Source organism: Coenobita brevimanus, chromosome 11 (assembly GCF_032717465.1).
Source record: "Coenobita brevimanus isolate Jiangsu-jjx chromosome 11, ASM3271746v2, whole genome shotgun sequence".
Classification (NCBI taxonomy): Eukaryota; Metazoa; Arthropoda; class Malacostraca; order Decapoda; family Coenobitidae; genus Coenobita; species Coenobita brevimanus.
In genome coordinates this window covers 2,966,555-2,988,928 of record NC_136964.1, presented here as the reverse complement: position 1 = coordinate 2,988,928, position 22,374 = coordinate 2,966,555, and the positions used below count along the sequence as shown (strand labels likewise).

Genomic DNA, 22,374 nt, shown 5'->3' with positions numbered 1-22,374 from the left:
ACGCAAGTCATGAGTGAGAGCAGTGGAAATGAGTTATTTGAGAGGAGTATGTGGAGTTACATGGAGAGACAGACTAACATATGAGGAAGTGAAGGAGTGTTGTGGTGTGTATGTGGAAATGATAGAAAGTGAGAAATATATTGAGGTGGTTTGGCCATGTGGTGAGGATGGAGAGCGAGACTAACGAGGAGAGTGTATGTGAATCAGGTGGAGGAGGGTGGAGAGAGGGGGAGGTCGAGGATGAGATGAAGGGATGGAGTGGTGAGGTATATTAGAGAGGAGTGAGTGAGCTGGGAGAAGGGCAGCTAAATGGCGGAGGACAGGGAGACATGGAGGCAATTTGTTTGTGACCACTCCGTATGGGATTAAGGCGTCTGGCAGTCGGTAGATAGATAGATCTCAGTTTTTTCCTGTCATGCTTTAGTATATCATTGATTTCACCCACTTCCCAACAGAAGCTGACACCTATTGAAGTTCGAGAGCAGTTTGGTTGGTGTGGGCGGTTGGATGAGTTGCGTGCAAAGTTACTATGTGTTAACCACTGTGGGGAGAAGATATGTAAATTCCGTAAGTTTGCCAATACTACTACTGGTCTCCGTGCTGCTCCACCACAATCACCAGCCAAAGGTCGTGAGAGTCATTACCTCAAAAAGTTCTCATCACTGTATGTTGATGTACCTATCAGGTAATACAGATGGGAAAATATTTTGTTCTCATTTAGTAGTTTTACGTAACGTAACAAGTACTCTCCTTAACATAACTGATGGTACAGCTTCTAGTGTTGTATAATTTAACATTACTGTTGTATTTGATTGTAGTAAGCAATAGCTATTAGTTGTTAGGAATTTCTGTTTTTATGTTACCTTAATACAGTGGCAAAGATGTAACTGGGCAGCTCTATTGCTCAGGTATACAAACATTCCTCTACTCCCTCCCTATTCCCTAAAAGAAAGATGGCGGATTGCAAATGGGCAACATTAGCCTATGATTCACTGGGTTCAAGTTCAAATGAGCCTGGAGCCCCAAGAGTAACAACTTGCTACAACAGTTAACTATATACTTTCAGTCTCCAGAAAACTCCTGTAAAGACACCAACCAAAACACCTGTGAAGGCCCACACATACCAACGTCTGCAGCACCTGGCACAGAAGCCCTCCCAGGAACTGATACTGTCTTTCAAATACAGAGTTGTTAAGGAGGTTTTCAGGGCTCTTGACACAATTGTTTCTCTCTTTCTGTTGGAGTTTGTGTTTGTGTAGGAAGTTTTCCTGCCACCGCCCGCGCCTGGGGCTTGCCGGGCAGTCTGACTTAGTTGGCGCTAGAGCAGTGGTTTTCGAATTTTTTAGTGTGACCCTATTAGGAATATTTCAAGACTTCGCAACCCACAGGGTAGAGAGAGAGAGAGAAAGAGAGAGAGACAGAGACAGAGAGAAAGAGAGTAACCGGATGCCTATATAGCCCATTGTAGTCATTATGAATATGCTAATAGTGTAATGAAGATTATTACAATTTCAATTAAGTAAATAAAATACATTGAAAGCATTAGGATTAGTCTATGTCCCTGCGACCCAACAAAATTCCTCTCGCGACCCACTTTTGGGTTGCGACCCATAGTTTGAGAATCACTGTGCTAGAGAGAGGACGCGCCCTTGCCTGGACCCATTGGAATAAATCTCAAGCTGGCCTCGCTGTTTCCATCTCCTTCCTGTTCTCACCCCAATATGAAGCAGTGGAGTTCTATGGGTGACCCAGAGGCGGCTCTGGCTTTGGCTCGAGCAGCTAAAGCCAGAGTCAAAAGACTGGTTCCATCGTATAGCGGTTGGAGATCAAGTATGCAGCAACATGTACAATGTGCCACCACCCCAGCTACAACCTCCAGGAATGGGGAAAGCCTACCAGCCGGTGTACCCAACCCTGCACCCAGAGGCACAGACCCAGTGACGAGTGCTGGCACCACCTGTGGCTCTCAGTAAGGCTACTATGGGAATGTTGCCATCCTAGTTTGAGGTGTGGACCCGCAGCGTCGAGTGCTACAGTAGCTGTTGCAGGTGGGTCCCACCCTTGGCCTCGGGTTATGTGAGATTGTTGTGTGATCCTGAAGTGCTGCAATGCATGGACACATGTGGCCAAGCACAGATTCGAGACCATGCTCACAGAGGAGGCCATCAGCGTGGCGGGGAGCGTCGTGGTGGGCCCCAGGTGCACGGTTGGGGCATGGTCAGACTTCTTCACGTACAAGCAGGAGCCCAATGATAGTGTGTGTTCATATCTCGTAGAATGTAGGGCCAAGGGGGTAGTGTGTGATATTAAGTGCCCCCAGTGTTCCATAAGTCTTGACGATTTCATGTTATCAAAAAAGCTTGTGATGGGGCTGCGAAACCTCAGTATGAAAACAGAAGTGCCGTGAAGACTTCCAATTTTGTGATCTGTGAAAGAAGTCACAAACCCCTGAGAAGTGTTCAAATCGCCTGAGATAACAGAGGTAGTGCATGGCCTTAGTGGAGTGGGCAGGTGCTTCAGTGAGTGATGAGAAGGAAACAGATGTGGCTCGTGTCACTTGGGTGTGGCAGGCGGGTGCAGGGCGACTCCAGCATCATCCCCTTCCCCCACCAGCAAAGGGCTGCTGGAGGTGTGGTGGCAGCAAGTGCAATGGGAATCACTGGTGCCCTGCTGTCAAGGCCAGCTGCTGCAGATGTGGGAGGGTTGGTCACTTTCAGCGAGTGTGTAGCTTGGAGGAGCAGCCCATCACTGCCGAGACCACTGGTAGCATCACAATAACCAGTGACGAGGCATTAGCGTACCTCAGGATGAAAAAGAAGTGTGACGACCCACCAGCAGCATGCAAGGTGTCGGTGGTGGCCGATACAGGAGCACAGGTATGCATAGTCGCCACCTCATGCAGAGCCTTGGGTTGACTCCACAAAATCTACAGAGACCTGCCGTGAGTAATAATCACCGAGTGGACGGGAGCATACACGTTGTGAGATGCAAGGAATACCGCTTCAACATGGTAGAAGGTCTGCTATGGCAAACCTGTAATTCACTGATGGGGTGCAGTGGCTGTAATTGTCACTGCAGATGTGAAAAACGCTGGGCATGGTGCCACACGACTTCCCTAACGTGCCTGCAACTGTAGGGGCTGTTGAAAAGGTGGAAGAGCCCCCAATTCCCGCCCAACCTGATCCTCCCCCATATGCCCTGACAGAAGAAAATGTGAACCTGCTGGAAAAGTGGTTACAGGAGCACTTCAGGCACACTACATTCACAGTGAACCATGCCCCCCTGCAGGAGATGAAAGGGCCAGCCCACCACATCCACCTGCGCCCCTGTCCAAAGCCCTATGCAGTGCACACGTCAGCATCCATCTCCCACTACTTCTACGACGAAGTTCGCCAGCAGTTGGAAAAGGACATAAGGAAGAGTATCACTGAGCCCATACCAGCTGGAGAACCCACAAAGTGGTGTTCCCATATGGTCGTGATCCTGAAGAAGGATGGGCGGCTGTGCAGAACAGAGGAGTAGCAGCGACTCAACGAGGCGAGTCAGCGGGAGACCCACCACACCCTCCCCCTATTCGATGCAATCACCGGCGTGCCAAAGCACATGTTCAAAACAGTAATGGATGCTTATTCGTGGTATCACCAGATTCCCCTGGACGAGGAGAGCAAGAAGCTGACTACCTTCATCACCCCATGAGGCTGCTTCTGCTACCGGCGCACACCCATGGGCCACTGTGCAGGGCAGGATGCCATGATAATGCACTTCAACAATGCAACAGCAGAGATCCCCAGGAAACTGAAATGTGTCGACAACACGCTTATGCATGACCGTAGCATTGCTGATGCATTCCGACACACATACCAGTTCCTGCAAACTTGTGCAGAAAATTGGATCAGGTTCCACCCAGACAAATTCTGCTTCAGCAGGAGAAGCATGACATTTGCTGGGTATTAGCTCAGCTGGGAGGAGTATGAGCCTAGCCAGGACTTGCTAAGCAGTATAACCAACATTCAGATGCTGCCACGTCCCTTCCTCACAGGTATCTGATCATGGATCGGGCTGGTGAACCAGGTGGAGCCATTCCTCACTGTTGCACAACTCATGGAACCCTTCAGAGAATTACTGAAAAAACCATCAGGGAATGTGGTGTACTGGGATGGCCAACTCCAGTTCATCTTTGAGTCAACAAAGCAGGCTATAGGGAAGCTTGCAGCGGGGGGCCTCCAGTATTATGTTGCCACACGGCCCGCAGCAGTGTTCACTGACTTCAGGCTTGGCATCGGTTTTGTAGTCATGCAGCAGCACTGCCAGTGTGTCTCAAGATGCCCCCTGTGCTGCAATGGTGGCTGGGAACTGGCCCTGTGCAGCCGCCGCCATTTAACAGCAGCTGAGAAGAACTACTCAGCTTGGAGGGGAAGGCCCTTGCCATTGCATGGTGCCTGAAAAAGTCGCTCCTGTTCCTGCTGGGATGTCCAGACCTCACCTTCATCACAGACCACCGTGCCCTCACCAAGATCTTCAAGGACAAAAAGCTGAAAGACATCAGCAATCCCCCCATACTCAGCCTCAAGGAGAAGACATCGATGTACCCATTTTGCATGAAGTACCTGAAAGGGGAGGTGAACCGTGCAGCAGATGCATTCTCAAGATACCTCCTGCTATGAGGTGGACCAGATGACACAGACCTGGCGGAAGACAAGGCTGCATGTGCTGTGGTTGCGGCAGCAATGGCCTGCACTCTAGAAGATGAAGAAGGAGCTATCATGGACCTCCATCAAGTGGAGGAAGCACACCAGGACGAGGACTACAGGCCCCTCCATGAATGCGTGAGTGCCGGAGACTGGGCTGACTGGAAGGACGAGGAGCCAATAACACTCAGCCCATACTACAGGATGAGAAGGCACCAGTCATGCCAGGGGGATACTGTTGTATATGCCAACGATGAAGGGCACCTGCAACTTGTAATTCCCAGAGCCCTTTTATGCGCAGCCCTAGCCAACCTCCACACAGGTCACCAGGGCAGGGACTCCATGCTCAGGCGCACCAGGCAATGCATGTACTGGCCTGGCATAGATGCTGAGGTGGAGCAGAAGAGGAGGCACTGTCAAGTATGCGAAATCAATGCCCCATCACAACTTGGAAAACTTGCTGCCCACACCCTCACCAGAGTACCCCTTCCAGCAAGCAGTGGCTGACCTGTTCCAACTGGAGGGAGAAGAGTACATCACTTATGCAGATAGGTTAACTGGCTGGCTGGAGGTGGAGCATCTGCCAGGGGCACCACCAGCTCACGGATCATAGCAGCCTTTCATAAGTGGTTCAAAAGGTTTGGTATCACCGAGGTCCTGTCATGTTACGAGGGTACGAACCTCGTGAGTGGGGAAATGAGTGCATTCCTATCCACGTGGTGAATGCAGCTGAGGGTGTCGTCGGCCCATTACCCACAGTCCAACGGCCAAGCAGAGGCCGCAGTCAAGTCTGCTACGAGGCTGCTGAGGAACAACACCAGCCGGGGAGGCTCCGTGTACTTGGATGCAGTTGCCAGAGCCAAATTACAGTCCTTCAACATCCCGCTACATGACACCGATGCGTCCCCAGCCCAGCTGCTGATGGGATGCCATCTGAGAGACTCCGTACCTGCTGCCAAAGAACACAATGGGATCAGCAGGCGATGGGCCAGGATGCTGAGAAGCAGGGAACAAGCCATGGCCCACACTGGAGACAAAGTGGCCACAAGATTCAACCAGATGGTACACAACTTTGCCTCTCTCAACCCAGGCCAGCAGGTGCGCCTACAGAACCAGAAGACTGGGCAGTGGGACATTGTAATGGTCATTGTTGACACTCCAGCCCCAAGGCAATACCTGGTGTGGCTGGACGGCAGTGAGCAAGCCACCCTCAGGAACCTTTGCCACCTTCGCCCCTATGAGGAGATAGAACAGACATCCACCACGCATGTCAAGAGTGGTCACTGGCGGGGGACGACTGCAGTGGGAAGACCCCTCAGCCTTTCCCTTCCCTGGAGAGGCCGTGGCACGTTAAGCGCACCCCAAGACACCTAGAAAACTATGTACCATGACAATGCAATGTGTTACATCCGCAGGCATGTTAAGGTGTTTTTTATTATGTATAACCTTGCTGCACTCATACCATGATACCAGAGCAATGGTTGCCCAAGCACATGTAATTGAATTCCATACCGTATCATTGCATCAAGTATGGTATTCTTAAGCCAGCATGTACGTAACATGTAATTTTTGCCACTATTGTGTCATGGAACAACTAGTGTTAAGTTCTGAGGAATATCAGTATTTTCCCATTGTTCTGTTACTGCAGTGACCTCCCTCATACTCGACCAATGTGCATTGTATCAATACTTCAGAAAGTGGGGAGTTCACTGCAGTGGAGAGGGGGTGTTGGAGTTTGTATTTGCATGGGAAGTTTTCCTACCACCGCCCGCACCTGGGGCTTGGTGGACAGTCTGACTTAGGCCACGCTAAAGAGAGGACGTGCCCTTGCCTGGACCTATAAGAGTAAATCTCAAACTGGCCTAGTTGTTTCCATCTCCCTCCTGGTTCTCACCCCAACACCTTCATAACCGCCAGGAAGTTGTAACATACTCGAAACTCAAGCCAGCTGTCCAGGAGATGCTTAGATGGTACACATAACTTAATGTTGGTGTGTTAAGTCGTTTACACTAAAGTCTTTCTTAAATTATATTCATGATACTTGTCGTTAATTTTAATCAGCTTTGCAGCATTGCCTTGTATTACAGCTAAGTGGTTAAAAGTATCCTTTAAGTCCGTTCATGATGTCTTTTTTTTTTTAATTATTATTCTTGTTACTACCAGGTGATTAACTATCCTCTACACTGGAGACATTTCCTTTCGTCAAGCAGTGAAGTTTCAGAGCTTCAGTATGTATGCAGATTAGGTACAGTATTTCAGTGGAAGTATGAAGGGAAAAAAATCTAGGATCAGTGAATTAGTAAGCATGTTTGTTGGGGGGGGGACAATTGTCTTATTTCACAACATTCCTTCCGTTAGTCATGTGTTGTTGTTCTAACAGAGATGATGTGGGAAATATTTTCCCCCAGAGCAGTTGCGCTCTCTAAATTTATCATAGTTATCCCTGGTTAAAGGCAGAGGACGTAGAGACTGTTGTTAATTATTCAAGCGGTTTTAATAACCCAGAAACGACGTTCTCTTTAATAATTCTTGTTATTGATAAATTAAATGCTACTGCATTTAACCTCCGTGGACAACTATGCATTGTAAATACATGTAATTATGTGGTATTTTCCACTGACCTAAACTGTATCTGTGCTATAGGTGACGTGGCAAGCAGGGAAAGATTCCCCTGTTAAGGCAGATGTGGAATTAAGATATTTACATAGTTAAAGGGAATATTTGGTCTAACTTTAGTTTAAGTGGAACTAAGATTAATTTGTTAGATTTGCCCTGTACATATCATGATGTAATTTAACTGTATTTAGCACTGTAATTAAATAAAAGTTGGCAACCCACAATGCGATGAGGTGTTGGGGCTTGCCGCGTTCACGCACTCTGCTCCTAGCTCTCGTGGAGTTAGCACGTTGTATATACACACCATAAGGACGCTTGCTTCCCCAAGCAACTATACCAGGCAGCCTCATCGTCATCGGTTAACGATCACTCCCTCTTCATATAGCTAAGTAACCTTCACGAATTGGCCAATTCAAGGGGGGATTAGCGAAGAGATAAGATAGAAGAATAGTATTGTAGGTGAGTTAAATTTAATTTACGTATCACCTAACTCTGAGACTTGTTTGATTTACTTAGACAACTTTAGGGAAGAGTAACGACCTACGAGTTGTGTACCGAGAAAATTCTTGCATAGCGGTGTCCCGGCAGGGATACCGACTTGGATACATTAAACATTTCTCACATTTTGGTGCCCAGAAAGAGGGCCCCGATTTGTTTACCAGAGTTACTCAACATTTTTCACAGATGAAGCACTTAAAGCATCATGGAGTGTTGTGGAAGATTTATTTCTAAAAATCACCTTCTGTTGCCTTTTTTTCCTTTGTCCAGCCAGTTATCATCCTTTCCTATTTTTCTTTTTCGTCTTTGTCAGTCAGGCAGTACAGTACCTTACATTTTTCAGTTTATTTTTTTTTTATGCAATCAGACAATTATCTATCTATCTATCTATTGCCAGACGTCTCAATCCCGTTTGGGGTGGCCACAAACAAATCGCCTCCAAGTCGCCCTGTCCCCCGCCATTTCACTGCCCTGCTCCCAACTCACACCCCCCTCTCTCATATACCTCTCCAACCCATCCCTCCATCTCATCCTCGGCCTCCCCCTCCACCTCACTCACCTACACTCTCTTCGTCAGTCTTTCACCCTCCATCCTCTCCACATGGCCAAACCACCTCAGTGTGGCAATTTGGACAAACTTCTGGTACTGAGCGGGTTTTGCTGGCGTCAGACCCCTCTAGTTTAAAGAGTATATTCCAAGCTGTATGTAATTGTCTGATGCGTCTGCCATGATTAAGTGATTTCAGACAGGGGTATCTGGGGACACTTAACTCACCCCAAAGCCTCGGTTATGGTTACCACTCAGCGTAGTAAATGGTTTCCTGGGTACAGCACCAGGATTCCAGGGGCTTGAATGATGAGTGAATAGAAGCATGGCCCATTGGAGTAGGCAAACTTAGGCTGTCTGGACATTGCCACTTCTCACCCTGCCTTAGGGTGGGAAAGGAGGTCCTGATGATGATGATAAAATTGTCAAAAAAAAAAATGTATATATGTCCTTAGACTGATGAGGTTAAATACAGTGTATAAAGTAACTTTCTTTCTTCTGGGGAGAGGACGTTCTTTGAGCACCACCTGGGGCAGATCAAGACGGTTTTTCCTTTGGCTTACTTCTTTACACAGGAACCCATCAAGACCAATGTTTTCTCAGGGACTGTACAGAATTAGGTGACAAAAAGGCAGAATATAAGAAGTGGAGGAACGATTGGGCAAATATGATTTGGAGCAGATGGGGGACGTGGAATGTGCGTGTAGGATATTCACAGAAGAAATATGTGCAGCGTGTGATGTGGTGTGTGGGAGGAAGAGAAGACGGAAGGGGGTGCAAGGAACAGCGTGGTGGAATGAAGAGGTAAGACAGGCTGTGGCACAAAAGAAGAAAGCATACAATGAATGGATGAGAAATAGGGGCGTGGAAGAAGTAGAGAGGCGGAAGAGAGAGTTATATGTAGAAAGAAAGAGAGAGGTGAAATGGTTAGTAAGAGAGAGTAAGAAGAGAGTGGATGAGGAATTTGGAAGGAATTTGAGTGTAAAGTGGAGGGACTGTAAGAAAATGTTCTGGAAAGAGGTGAAGACAGTAAGACAGGGTGGCAGTGAAGTAAGCAGGGAAGTGAAAGATAAAAATAGTAGATTACTAGTGGAGAAGGGAGAAAAAGTGAACAGATGGAGAGAACGCTTTAAGGAATTGTTGAACATAGAGGATGGAAGTAATGCAAGTATAAGTGGCAGGGGAATGGCTGGGAGAAGGGAGATGAGAAGACAGGAAGAAATCAATAGGATAGGAGTTGTGGAAGCAATGAAGAAAGTAAAATTGGGGAAAGCCCCAGGAATTGATGAAGTGTGTGGTGAAATGCTGAAGCACTGGGGAGACATAGTAGTAGAATGGATGTGGAAGATGTGCAGATTGGCCTGGGAGGAAGGTAGAGTCCCGGAGGATTGGAAGTCAGGTATAATTATTCCTTTGTACAAAGGAAAAGGGGAAAAAGAAGTGTGTGGTAATCATAGGGGCATTTGTCTTCTTAGTATAATAGTAAAAGTGTACGGTAGGATACTTATTGACAGAGTTAGAGAAAGAACAGAAGAATTAGTTGGAGAAGAACAAAGAGGCTTCAAGAAGGGAAGAGGTTGTGTAGATCAGATATTCATTCTTAGATCTTTAGTGGAAAAGTTTCTAGAGAAGGGAAAGAAGTTGTATGCAGCTTTCATGGATTTGGAGAAAGCATATGACAGGGTCAATAGACAAGGATTGTGGGAAGTATTAAGAATATAGGGAGTAGATGGGAAGTTGTTGAATGATGTGAAGAGTATTTATGATGGTGCTAAGGCTGCAGTGCGTGTGGGTGGTGAACTGAGTGAATTTTTCTCTTTGACGGTTGGGTTGAAATAAGGATGTGTCATGTCTCCATGGTTGTTCAATCTGTACATCGATGGGGTAATATAAGAGGTGGATGAGAGAGGGTAGTGTTTGGAAACTCCCTGTACTGTTGTTTGCAGATGATACTGTGTTGTTGAGTGAAGACGAAGGGGAGCTGCAAGGCTTGGTGGATGAGTCTGGGAGAGTGTGTAAGAAACGGAATCTAAAGGTGAATGTAGGGAAGAGTAAAGTGATGGTCTTTGAGAGAGGTGAAGTCAGTGAAGGTACAGTGAGGTTGGATGGTAAGGAATTGGAAAATGTGAGTACGTTTAAGTACTTGGGTAGTGTGATAAGTAAGGATGGAGGTTTGGTGAAAGAAGTGCTTGAAAGGGTACAGCAGGGAAGAAAGGTTGCTGGTTCCTTGAAAGCAGTGATAAGAAACAGGGAAGTGAGCATGGAAGTGAAAAAGTTACTACATGACAGTATTGTGATACCAACTCTAACGTATGGAAGTGAAGCTTGGACATTGTTGGAAGGACACAAGTCAAGAGTGAGAGCAGTGGAAATGAGTTATTTAAGAGGAGCCTGTGGAGTCACATGGAGAGATAGGCTGACAAATGAGGATATAAAGGAGCATTTTGGTGTGGATGTGGATGTGATAGGAAGCGTTAGGATGAATACACTGGGGTGGTTTGGCCATGTGGAGAGGATGGATGAGAGACTGACGAAGAGAGTGTATGTGAGTGAGGTGGAGGGGAGGAGAGGGAGGGGGAGGCCGAGGATGAGGTGGAGGGATGGGGTGGAGAGGTATATGAGAGAGGGGGATGTGAGTTGGGAGCAGGGCAGTGAAAAGGCGGGGGACAGGGCAACGTGGAGGCGATTTGTTTGTGGCCTCCCCGAACGGGATTGAGGCGTCTGGCAATAGATAGATAGATAGATGGATTATTTTCATGTGATGGAACTAGGGCACTCTTATAACTCGAACAGTGAGTGGTGGTTGCATGAAATTTGATGTGATGTTATAATGTAGGAATGAGTCTTCTTGGATACTAATCAAATAAGCCCTCCAGCCATACAACACTTGGTCATAGCTTGTGCTGAAAGGGATCTTTGTCAGATTAAAACAGGTTATATTGCACCTGAAATAATATTGAATGATCATTGTAACATTATGTTAGTTTTGGGTGAGTTTAAGCTGCTGAGAGTAAAGTGTAAATTAGTGTTTATATTTTTGTCAGTTGAATCAGTCATTTGCCGGACGCCTTATTCCCGTGAGGGGTGGCCAGCTTGTCTATGAGTTACTTGCTTTATGGGGAGGGGCACTAACCCTCCACCAACCTACTGTATATATATCTGCAAATGATAAATAAAAATGTTACTGGAGAACTGGTTGATGATATACTATCATTGCTAATTTCTTGGGTTTTGATAGGCACCAAGAGTTCCTTCCAGCTGACAGTGACACCCAACCTGGACTATAAGACTCCTGCCACACAGAACCTTAACCCTAGATCTGATGACCTAGCTGAACCATTCAACCCAAAGGTACTGTAAGTGCTGATTTATAGTCAGTTTGTCACATATGCAGTGGGGACATCCACATCCACAGCAGCATCCAACATTACTATCTTAATTTAACTGCAGATAACTTGTGATACGCTTGGGGAAAGATGGCAGCAAAAAATGGACTGGGATCAAAAGATTTGAGGATGTACCAAGACATACAGTTAAAGTTCATAAAGTCAAACTATAGTAATAGGGACTAGCCACTCTGAATCCTGGGAAGTTTTGACTGAATTTACCATAAGATGGAAAGTTAGTCTTTCTAAAAGGTTCTTGACTCATATACCTTAATAGTGGATAACCCTGAGCACATTTCATGCATTAAGAAAGGTTAAGCATATGCAGTTCAATAATGCCGGGCCAAACTCACACTCAAACAAAATGGAGTAAAATGTTTCTGAATGTTTCACCCCCAAATGCTGGGCTACTTTTAACGCAGTCGTCACCTTACTATGGGCAATTTCTCAGAAACCGCTGAAAATTGCTTGTTTTGAGACCGTAATATCTCGAAAAGAATTGCACTTGGGAAAACGAATTAATGACCATTTTACTCAAAATCTCTTCCTCTTGCGAATGAAAGTATCCCCAGTTCTGTACGTTCTTGCGTTGATGAGCGATGACGTGAGGAAGATAACTAATTTTCGGAGCCAAAGAGGTGCTCTTGCATCTGCCCGATGCACTGACTATGGATTAGCTAGACACTGTTGCATCCAAGGCATGCCATATGGCACCATCAATGAGCCCTTTTCTAAAATCCTAGGAAAGAAGCTTGGCAGGGGTGGATGATGCAATTGGCTACAGGCGGTGCAGACGGAATCAGATTTAGGAACCTGAAGAAAGTGTTGTACACTTGGCAAAGGTATGGGATAGACTGACTCTCTCCAGCGTGCTATAGAGTGACTTCCTCTCTACCCTCTGTTGGTGAGATATAATGGCGGCCTGTTCAAATGGTGGCAGAAAGACACTTGAGTTTATACACATCACCCAGCAGCCCCTCTGAAGCCAGATTTTGACGTGTATACACGTCACCAGGCAGCCCCACCAAAGCCAAATTTAGACATGTGTACATGCCACCTAGTGGCCCCACCAAAGCCTCATTTTGACGTGTATACACGTCACCCAGTGGATGGGGGTTAAGCAACATAGTACACCAACCTGTCTGTGGTTGAGACCACTTGGCAGTAGCTGTACTGTATATAAATTAACTTGTGAGAGAAGATAACTCTTGACTTGTTCAAGGAGGGATGGGGATGGGGATGAATGGTGAAGGGTGGAGTATAAAAAGTCTGGGGTATGCATAAGATACTGTGTTACTTGCTTAGAGTGAACAGAATCTTTTCAGGCTAGTTTACATCAGCTTTGTTAGTGTCCGTGTGGCGTGATTTGAAAGTACGAGTTCAAATAAATAAGTGTAAAGTTTTGTGTGTTGATAGAAGTTGATAGGTTCCCCACTTTTGTACTTTCTTTTTTCCATGTTTCCAGATCCTTCCTTATCTCACTCTTTGGTGGGATTAAATGAACATGATGAGGTTTCTCTTTTTTTTTTTTTTTTGCTTACATTTTAGATGCTTACATATAGGAAGTTGCTTATTCACAACCAGTATGTTTCATTGTATGTGTTTTATCCTAACACCTCCAGGTGCAGTACCGCAAGATGGATTACATTGTACTTGTTCAGCATCGCAACATCTTCCACATCCTTCTTATAAACATTATCAAGGAACATCAAGAAGAGTTCTTAAAGGTGAGGAAAAATTTTTTTTTTTTCTTTCCAGGTTGTCATGACTAAAAAACCAGTGCTTGTCAAAATTTTCTGTCGTGTATTGAATATTATGTTTATTGCTACAGTACATAAGGGAGTTTGGTTGCTCTGACACTGTGAAATGTCTTCAGAGGTTTTGATAATTTTAATGCTCTCTTACTGCTGGGGATTAGAACTGATCTCTTTGAGTTGTTTTTAACTCATGCCAGGCTGATTCTTTGTAAGGTACAGTAGTTTACCTCTCCTTAGTCATTGTTTTATAACCAATGTAAATTGTACCCCATATGAGGCTTGCAGCTTGGCCCGTGCAGACCACTGTGCCTCATATGAGGTCTGCAGCTCGGTAAGGGTTAAAGTTCCGGTTATGTTAGATTGTATTCCGTGAATGTGTATGTGTTGTCTGCTCAGCCTTTATCCTTCTTATTAAAACTTCCAGTTGCTGCAGTGGCTATCACTTTGGGTTAGGTTTGGTATGTTGTCAGTTTTTCCTGTGGCAGCTAATAGGTGTACACTAACTGTTTGGATTTTCCACATCCATGGCTTATTTAGTACAGGTGGTTTGTCATCTCACTAGCTAGAATATGAATAGGAAGTTATTACTCTAGCAGATATTTTGTTGATTGAACTGAGATGGGTATCTATCTGCTAACCATGTAATATCTGTTCACTTGCATTTAATCCACTGGTCTTAATGTTCAAACTGTTAGAAAGGTGGCTGGTAGATAACTTTCTGTGTTGTTAATTAGGTATAATCAGAGTATATACATCATACATCATCTAAAACTGTGTTGCCCCATGAGGAGCGTATGAGCTTGGGGCTAAGCAGGTTGGTCCTGACATTTAAGATGAGAATGACCAGCCTCACGCAACCCTGAGTGGCATTATGTGAGCAATAAACTCCAACAACCCTTTGGATATAAACCGACGCACGCCCACTCTGGTTGGAGCCCCTTGATATTCCCACTAAACCACCAGGTGCGATTGTTTGGTTAAATTGTTACCATCCAGCGTAGTAAATGGTTTCCTGGTGTACAGGAGACCGTTTGGCTTGTCATTCAGTGTAGAGTCACCCTAGAGAGAAATAAGAGGAAAGAAAGAGGGAAAAGAAGACCGAAGATGAAGGAAGGAAAAAGGAAGGAAGAGAGGAAAGGGCTGTCACCCGAGAGCAGCATTACATGGAGTGAGTGGATAGTGAGCCCCCCTACCTGGTACTTGGTTTTTACCTGACAACCGTAACAAGTGAGGTGAGGTGTAGATCTGTGATGGGTTCAGACACCCACCTTCTTCTCAGAGCATGACAGCCCAGTCAGCACGTAAGTGGGGTTAAAAGAATCCTGCATGAGTTGCCATGCAATAATCATACAGTACTTTTTGTTTGTCTGCCATTTTTATTCCTTGAGCTACTCTTGCAATCAAGAGTTCCTCTGGAGGACCAGATCTGCATCATAGAGATAACTGAACAGAAATCCAGCTCACTTGATATGCTGTACTGTTGTTTTATTGATGTTTTATATTGAATGAACTTGGTCGGTATCCATTTATTGTAGATTTTACAGCCATTTCAGTTAATGACGCTCACATCGTTGTCAGTGTGTGTTATAGATTTTGGTATTCCATCTTCTACCATCCATCATCAGCTTTCACTATCTTCCATTACTCTCGTTCTGATCTTTGTAATAGTCTCAGCCATGTATTGGATAATCATAGGTGTACCATACACGTAGTTTCATTCAAGTTCTCTTAATAAAGTGTTTGTAGATGTAATTTCTTTAACGTCAATTTTATTTTTTTCCTGTACTTGGGTATATGATATACAGTACTATGAATAGATTAATACATTTTGTTATATATGTTAAAGTTGATACAATAAGTTCTCATTGACTGTTGGCAATGTTTTACAAAATATCACTGCGTTGTCAAACAACTTATACTGTAAACTGGAGAAACTTGGCAAAACAGCCTTATACTTAGTACTGGAACTTTTACAGGCCTTCTGCCCGTAATCTGACGGGGACATTTGCAGCAAAGGCCATAAAGAAAGGAAACATTCCAGTAATGAGGACAGTGTATTGCTGACTGAGTTTTCATGAATTGTTATCCTAGAATTGTGTAAAAAAATCAGTAAACAGGGATGATGACAATACCTGTATAGTGAAGACTTATCTTGTATTACTGGACCCTGTAAATGTCATTATTAGCTTTGAATAGCATAAAAAGGTAGCAAATAAGAAGGATGATTATGTAATATGGACTTACTGTATCTCCAACCGATTACATAATTCTCACTGATTGTCATTGTTTTCCCTACAGTCACTGGATTCGCTCACCACCAACTCGAGTGTGGCCATCAAGAGGTGGCACCCAGCCTTTCCCCTGGAGGATTTGCCTGAAATTCATGCTATACCTTTGCCTCAGCCACCCACAGTTGAGAAGTTTGACACTGCCAGAGATGTCCTTGATAAGAAGATCCTTTTGCTCATCATCATCATTGTCTTTCCTACTGATACGTGGAGTGATAAGTATTCAGAATTAGGAACAGTAATGCAGAAATGTTTGTGAGCTGTCAGCGGAGTACTATAAGGAAATGTGACACATTTATTGATAATTCAAGTTGTCAGAATTCATGGCCTTGCTCAGAGGTATAATTGTTAACTCAAAAATGGTAGTAGGTGGCTGTTTCCTGCTGACCTGGATGGTAAGACAGGAATCTTGTGTGACTACAGTTGTAATAACTAGTCAGTCATATTCACTTAACCAAACTCCGTGACAGGTGCACTGAATCTAGATGCAAGCTGAGTTTCACAAACAAGTACACTTCTCCAAACAGTTTTCTTTCTTCTTTGCTATGAGAATAACAGGTGTCCCTGGAATTTTAGAGAATAATAAATTTTCCCCTGAATTCACAGCATGTTATGAAGGTTACTAGGAAACAGATAGCAAGGACTGGAAATCTCCTTACCCTCTCAAGAACTGCCCCAAATTCGATACAATGAGGAAACAATGCTCCCTTGGTTATCGTGCATGATACCGCTCCGAGTGCATGCTACCGAAATTGCGCGATAATGGAAGCACAGAACCCCTGGGATTTATCCTAATTGGTTACCCAGAAAACCATTTACAATGCTAGGTGGTAACCATCTAACCAACCCAGGCGTGTTCCCTACGTGTCAGCATGTGGGTTGACAGAGAGTTAGTACCCCTCACTGTAAAACAACTACTGTAACTCAGAGGCAAACGACCACCCCTTACAGGATTATGGTCTCTGGCTATAGATAGATAGGCAGATAGGTACCGGGCACCTCACTCATAAACCTAAATTTTTCCTTTCCCAACAGTTTAGACCCACTCAATACATTCATATGGTTATGATAAGTACAGTGAACTCTCAATTATCTGTCGGTGCAATATCTGGCACAGCTATCTTGGTTCTATTAAAGCAATACACGTATACCCTGATATCCAGCAGTGTTGTGTACCAGTGGGAGTGTTCGGTCAGCAATATGTCGGATATCGAAGCAATTTTCCCCAAAGGTGCTGAAGAAAAGCCAAAGATGTGTTCCAGACCCAAACCCACACTCGCATATACCTTACTCAATCAATAGAAACTGACACAGAAACACCATAGGTAATGTTATTATCCTCATAAACAATACTATTGGTAAATAAAAATGGCACATCAAACATCACATGCTGGAGGGTAGGGTGGTGGGACGTGCGGTGTTCAACACCACTTCAGGGCAACTAAACAGCCAAGCAGGCTGCTAACAGTGCGCCAAGTGGGGGTAGGGGAGGGTGGGGGAATGGATGGAGAGGGAGACAAGCAGGGATGGGGGAGGGAGACAAGCGGGGGTGAGAGAGGGTGGGGGGACAGGGAAGGAGTCGAGAAAGCCCAACAGCCCTACAACCCCCCCGCCCCCAGTCTCACTCACCCACTCTCATTTACACACTCACTCTCACTCATTCACTCACTCACTCTTGCTCATCCTCACTCACTCACCACTCTCACCCACTCACTATCCCACTCTCATGCACTCGTTCACTCACCTCTGTCATTCACTACCACTCTCACTCACACACACACACACACACACACACACACACACACACACACACAGGGGAGACAAGTGGGGTGGGGGAAGGTAGGGGGATGGAGAGGGAGACATGCCTGGAAGTGCTGAGTGTGATGGGGGATGGAGGAGGGACTGGGGGGGGAAAGGAGGGACTGGGGGGGAGAAGAGAGGGAATGGAGCGAGGACAAAAGGACCGGGAAAGCCTCGTTTCAAACCTAGGGAGAGGCGAGGTGTCAGACTGGAGAGGCGGGGTGTCAGACTAACGAGGTGACAGACATTCAGATTGTTCAGATTGTGGGAATGTTCCCCTATTTCTTGTGTTCGGTCTAGTGGCTATCGATGGGTTTGATAATGGGGTATGGGTGTATCTGGTGATATCATGCAGCACTTGTCTATCTGTCTATTGCCAGACACCTTAATCCCATAAGAGGTGGCCACAAACAAATCGCCTCCATGTCACCCTGTCCCCCGCCATATCACTGCCCTGTTCTCAGCTCACACCCCTCTCTCTCATATACCTTCCACTCCATCCCTTCATCTCATCCTTGGCCTCCCCCTCCCTCTCCCCCCTCCATCTCACATACTGTACACTCTCCTCGTCAGTCTCTCGCTCTCCATCCTCTCTACACGGCCAAACCTCAGTGTGTTTCTCCTAATGCTGTTTATGCAACATCCGGCGCTGAAGTGGTACTTTACTGGTGGTCCAATGCAGTATCCAGCGTTGAGAGGTCTCACCCGGCTCATAAGCAGTAGCCAACAAGCACCAGGGGAAATCCCCAAACCTTGGAGCCAGTGAAAATGCCAACTATGTGCCAGCCAATCAGAATCCATTGTGGGCATAGCTTAGGCTATCCGGCATGCCAAGAATACTGTCTCTCTCCCATGGATGTCATAGAGTCAAGATGTGCCTGTGTGCTCCTGCTCTTCTGACCATGCGGTCATGAAACCCTGGTGCTTTGACTAACTCTGTGTCGTCCTATGTTCAAGCCACTGTACTGCATTGTATTGCAAAGCTAATGGTCTGTCAATGTTCATATCCAAGTGCTCTATTATGATTGTTAAACTACCCATGCTGTTGTACTGTTTACGAGTGTGAACCCTCCAGTGCTGTTTCTCCCCACTGATGCTAAAGCTTGGTGAGTAAAAACAGTAGTACAGTACACTATGTACAGTACTGTATTACTTTACTGTATCATTACTGTCTTGCTTTTAGAAGCTTAGTTTTCATCTTTACTCATGGTAAAGTTTCTAGGAATGAGGGGTCAAGATGGATAGAATCACAATATCATGCTCAAAGATGAATGTTGAGCCGTATATGCAATATCCGGCGTTTCACATTATTCGGTGTAGGGCTTGGCTGAATTATAGCAGATAATTGAGAGTTTATTGTATCAGAAACATACACAGGAATGGTTAGGTTAATAATAAATAAAGGAAAGGGCACATAAAAAAGATATATATATATATATATATATATATATATATATATATATATATATATATATATATATATATATATATATATATATATATGTATGTATATATATATATATATATATATATATATATATATATATATATATATATATATATATATATATATATATATATATATATTGTTACGGAACAGAGAAAGATAATGTACACTTTAAGTGAGATACTAAAAATCACTACTGTCCCGTAAAGTTCCAGGTTCAAAACAAAAGAGTTAGGTAAAATTACAAGTTAAAGTTTAATGCTCAAACTAACAACAAAACATTCAGGACTCATAAGGATAATGTAATGGCAAAAAACAGGTTAAATATATGGTTAACTGCAATAGCCTCTATTAACATGAAATTAGCAAGAGTAAATTAACTAAGTCAGCCCTGATAAAATGAAAATACACTGGGTAATGCTCAGTTAATGCAAGATAAATTATTACAGATACAAAATAGTATTAAAACTGGCTGACATAATGAATCCTACATAAATTACAAAAAAAACTCACTAGGCCTACAAATCAACACCTTATGCTATACAGTACAAGGAAAAAATGCAATAACAGTTATACTCAAATTACACAGCTGCTAGATGGTTGGAGACTTCCGGAGCACTCACAACAATAACTGTACAGGGGAGGACAGAGATGTGAACCAAATGAGGAGTAGATCTAAGTGGCAATGATGCAGAGACTGAGCTCATTATATAGGGGCCAGCAGAGCTTCATACAACTTGTAAGAAGGATGCGCAAATGAAGCCATGGGGACAAAGAGTTGACAATCCCGCTCTGAACAACAGAAAGGTCGACTTACTCTACTATAACGGTAGAAGGGGGGGCCTGAGGCAGAACACGCTCGTGATCAAACAGGCAGCACACTGTACGTTAGAACTACACAAAGGATGATGAAATCACAGGCTATGTAACACTTCCCCACAAAGAAAAAGAAATTTACAAAGGAAATTTCTTATTACTCTAAAACAATCTGTCTAAAGTCTAGATAAGCAATCTGCAATGACATTTTCTTTCCCCTTGACATGTTGTATGTCTAATGAATACTCCTAAAGAAGTAGACTCCATCTTGTCAATCTCTGATTTTTATCTTTAAACTTATTAAGGAATTTCAGTGGGTTATGATCGGTATAAATGACTATGGGGTCAAAACCAGAACACAAATAAAATGACAAATGCTGTAAACCCAAAATCAAGGCCAAAAGCTCTTTCTCAATAGTTGCGTAGTTCTTTTGAGGTGGAGTGAACTTCTTACTGTAATAAGATACAGGGTGTTCAATACCCTGATCATCCTCTTGCAGCAAAACAGCCCCAGCACCTGTATCACTTGCAACAACAGACATCTTAAAAGGCTTAGCAAAATTTGGAGTAGCGAGCACTGGCTGACTTAATAGGATAGCTTTAGGTTTGTTGAAAGAGGATTCACAGTTATCGGTCCAGACAAATTTAACTCCCTTTTTCAGTAGGTCTGTAAGTGGTGATACAAGAATAGAAAAGTTAAGAACAAATCTCCTGTAATAACCACCCATTCCGTAAATCTTTGTAGCTCTTTCCTACTTTTAGGTCTGGGAAGATCACTTATAACCTGAACCTTAGCTCCTGGTGGTGCAACATGTCCATCACCAATTACATACCCAAGGTACTGAACTTTAGCTTGACGAAACTCACACTTTGATAAATTAGCTACAAGATTAGCCTGAACTAAACGGTCAAGAAATTTACTGACATGGCATTGGTGATCTTTCCAGTTGTCACTGAAGATTAATACATCATCAATATAAACAACACACCCTGCCAAACTCTCTGTTACAACATTCATGAGCTTCTGAAATGTGGCTGGTGCATTCTTCATACCATACGGCATTACAGAACATGCAAAAGCCTTTCCTAGTGTTACAAAACATGAGATCTCCCTAGCACGTTCAGTCATAGGTACTTGCCAGTATCCCTTTAACAAATCAAACTTACTTATGTACCTAGCCTTTCCGATCTTGTCTATGCAATCTTCCACACGAGGGAGAGGGTAAGTGTCTGTTTTGGATATCTGATTAACACGTCTGTCGTCGATGCAAAGCCGCTGTGACCCACCTGGCTTAGGGACTAGAGTGACAGGAGAACTCCACTCGCTCTGATAGGGCTCAATCATCTTGTGGTCCAACAGGTACCCAAGCTCCTTCTGGATGAGAGGAACTTTCACTGGGTTCACACGGTAAGGAGGCAGTTTAATTGGCTTTGCATCTCCAACAGCGACATCATGCATCAACACAGTGGTTCTTCCTGGAGTGGCACGGAACACTTGCGGGTACTCTTGCAGTAATGCTGAAAACTCCTGCCTTTCCTCGGGAGGTAGATGAGAAAGCTTAGTCTGGAGATCATTCATGATATCAGGATTCTTCCCCAAACTATCACTCAGGCTCATACTGCATGAGAGAGCTTCACTTGCAGACTCGGGTGGAACAGCTACAGTGCAGACTGGATTATTTTCGTCCCGCCTGTGATATAACTTTAGCATGTTGATGTGACATAGTTGCTTGTTCTTTCTACGATCTGGTGAGGCGATGACATAGTTGACATCACTGAGTTTCTTCTCCACGAAATAAGGACCACTAAACTTGGCTTGAAGAGGTTGCTCATGAACCGGTAGCAGAATCAAAACCTGATCTCCTGGCTGAAAGTGGCGTAACCTGGACTTCTTATCATACCAAGTCTTCATCTTCTCCTGAGCAGCTCCTAAATTCTCTCTTGCCAGTTGTAAAGCAGTGGACAGCCGTTCTTTGAACTTCATCACATACTCCAGCAGGTTGACGCCATCTTCCTCCGACAGCCAGCATTCCTTGAGTAACTTAAGGGGTCCTCTTACTTCATGGCCAAACAGTAGTTCAAAAGGTGAGAAGCCCAGTGATTCATTTGGAGATCCTCTTGCGGCAAACACAACGAATGGAAGACCTTTATCCCAGTCTTTCTGATGTTCCAAACAGTATTTCTTGAGCATCGATTTGAGTGTTTGATGATATCTCTCCAACCCTCCTTGGGTCTGGGGATTGTAAGCTGAAGACGTGATCTGGGTGATGCCCAACTCTTTCAGAGACTCCTTGAAAACATTTGACATGAAATTACTTCCCCGGTCTGACTGTACCTCCTTGGGCAGACCAAACTTTGTGAAGAACCCTAGCATTTCCTTAACCACGTTCTTTGCTGAGATATTTCTAAGAGGAATGGCTTCTTCTCCACGAAAGAGCATAAGACAGTATGGATCAGTTGGGTCAAGGATTGTGTGGGTAAAGTTGAAAGTTGGAATACAAATGTGGGCGATTGTGTGTGTGTATGCGCCA

At 44.5% G+C, this 22,374-nt stretch overlaps 1 protein-coding gene across 1 annotated transcript in view; it reads left to right on the top strand.

Moving 5' to 3' along the window:
• Positions 1 to 17,082, top strand: part of LOC145411596 (uncharacterized) — a 35,923-nt gene extending 18,841 nt beyond the window's left edge. Inside the window, exons 2-10 of the mRNA XM_080281609.1 lie at positions 456 to 685; positions 1,067 to 1,231; positions 6,590 to 6,658; positions 8,858 to 8,957; positions 10,514 to 10,520; positions 11,588 to 11,700; positions 13,358 to 13,462; positions 15,791 to 16,035; positions 16,947 to 17,082. Of these exons, the coding sequence (XP_080137735.1) occupies positions 456 to 685; positions 1,067 to 1,231; positions 6,590 to 6,658; positions 8,858 to 8,957; positions 10,514 to 10,520; positions 11,588 to 11,700; positions 13,358 to 13,462; positions 15,791 to 16,035; positions 16,947 to 17,082 (1,170 nt within the window). The remainder of the gene's footprint in view (positions 1 to 455; positions 686 to 1,066; positions 1,232 to 6,589; positions 6,659 to 8,857; positions 8,958 to 10,513; positions 10,521 to 11,587; positions 11,701 to 13,357; positions 13,463 to 15,790; positions 16,036 to 16,946) is intronic.
• The last annotated feature ends 5,292 nt before the right edge of the window (positions 17,083 to 22,374 follow it).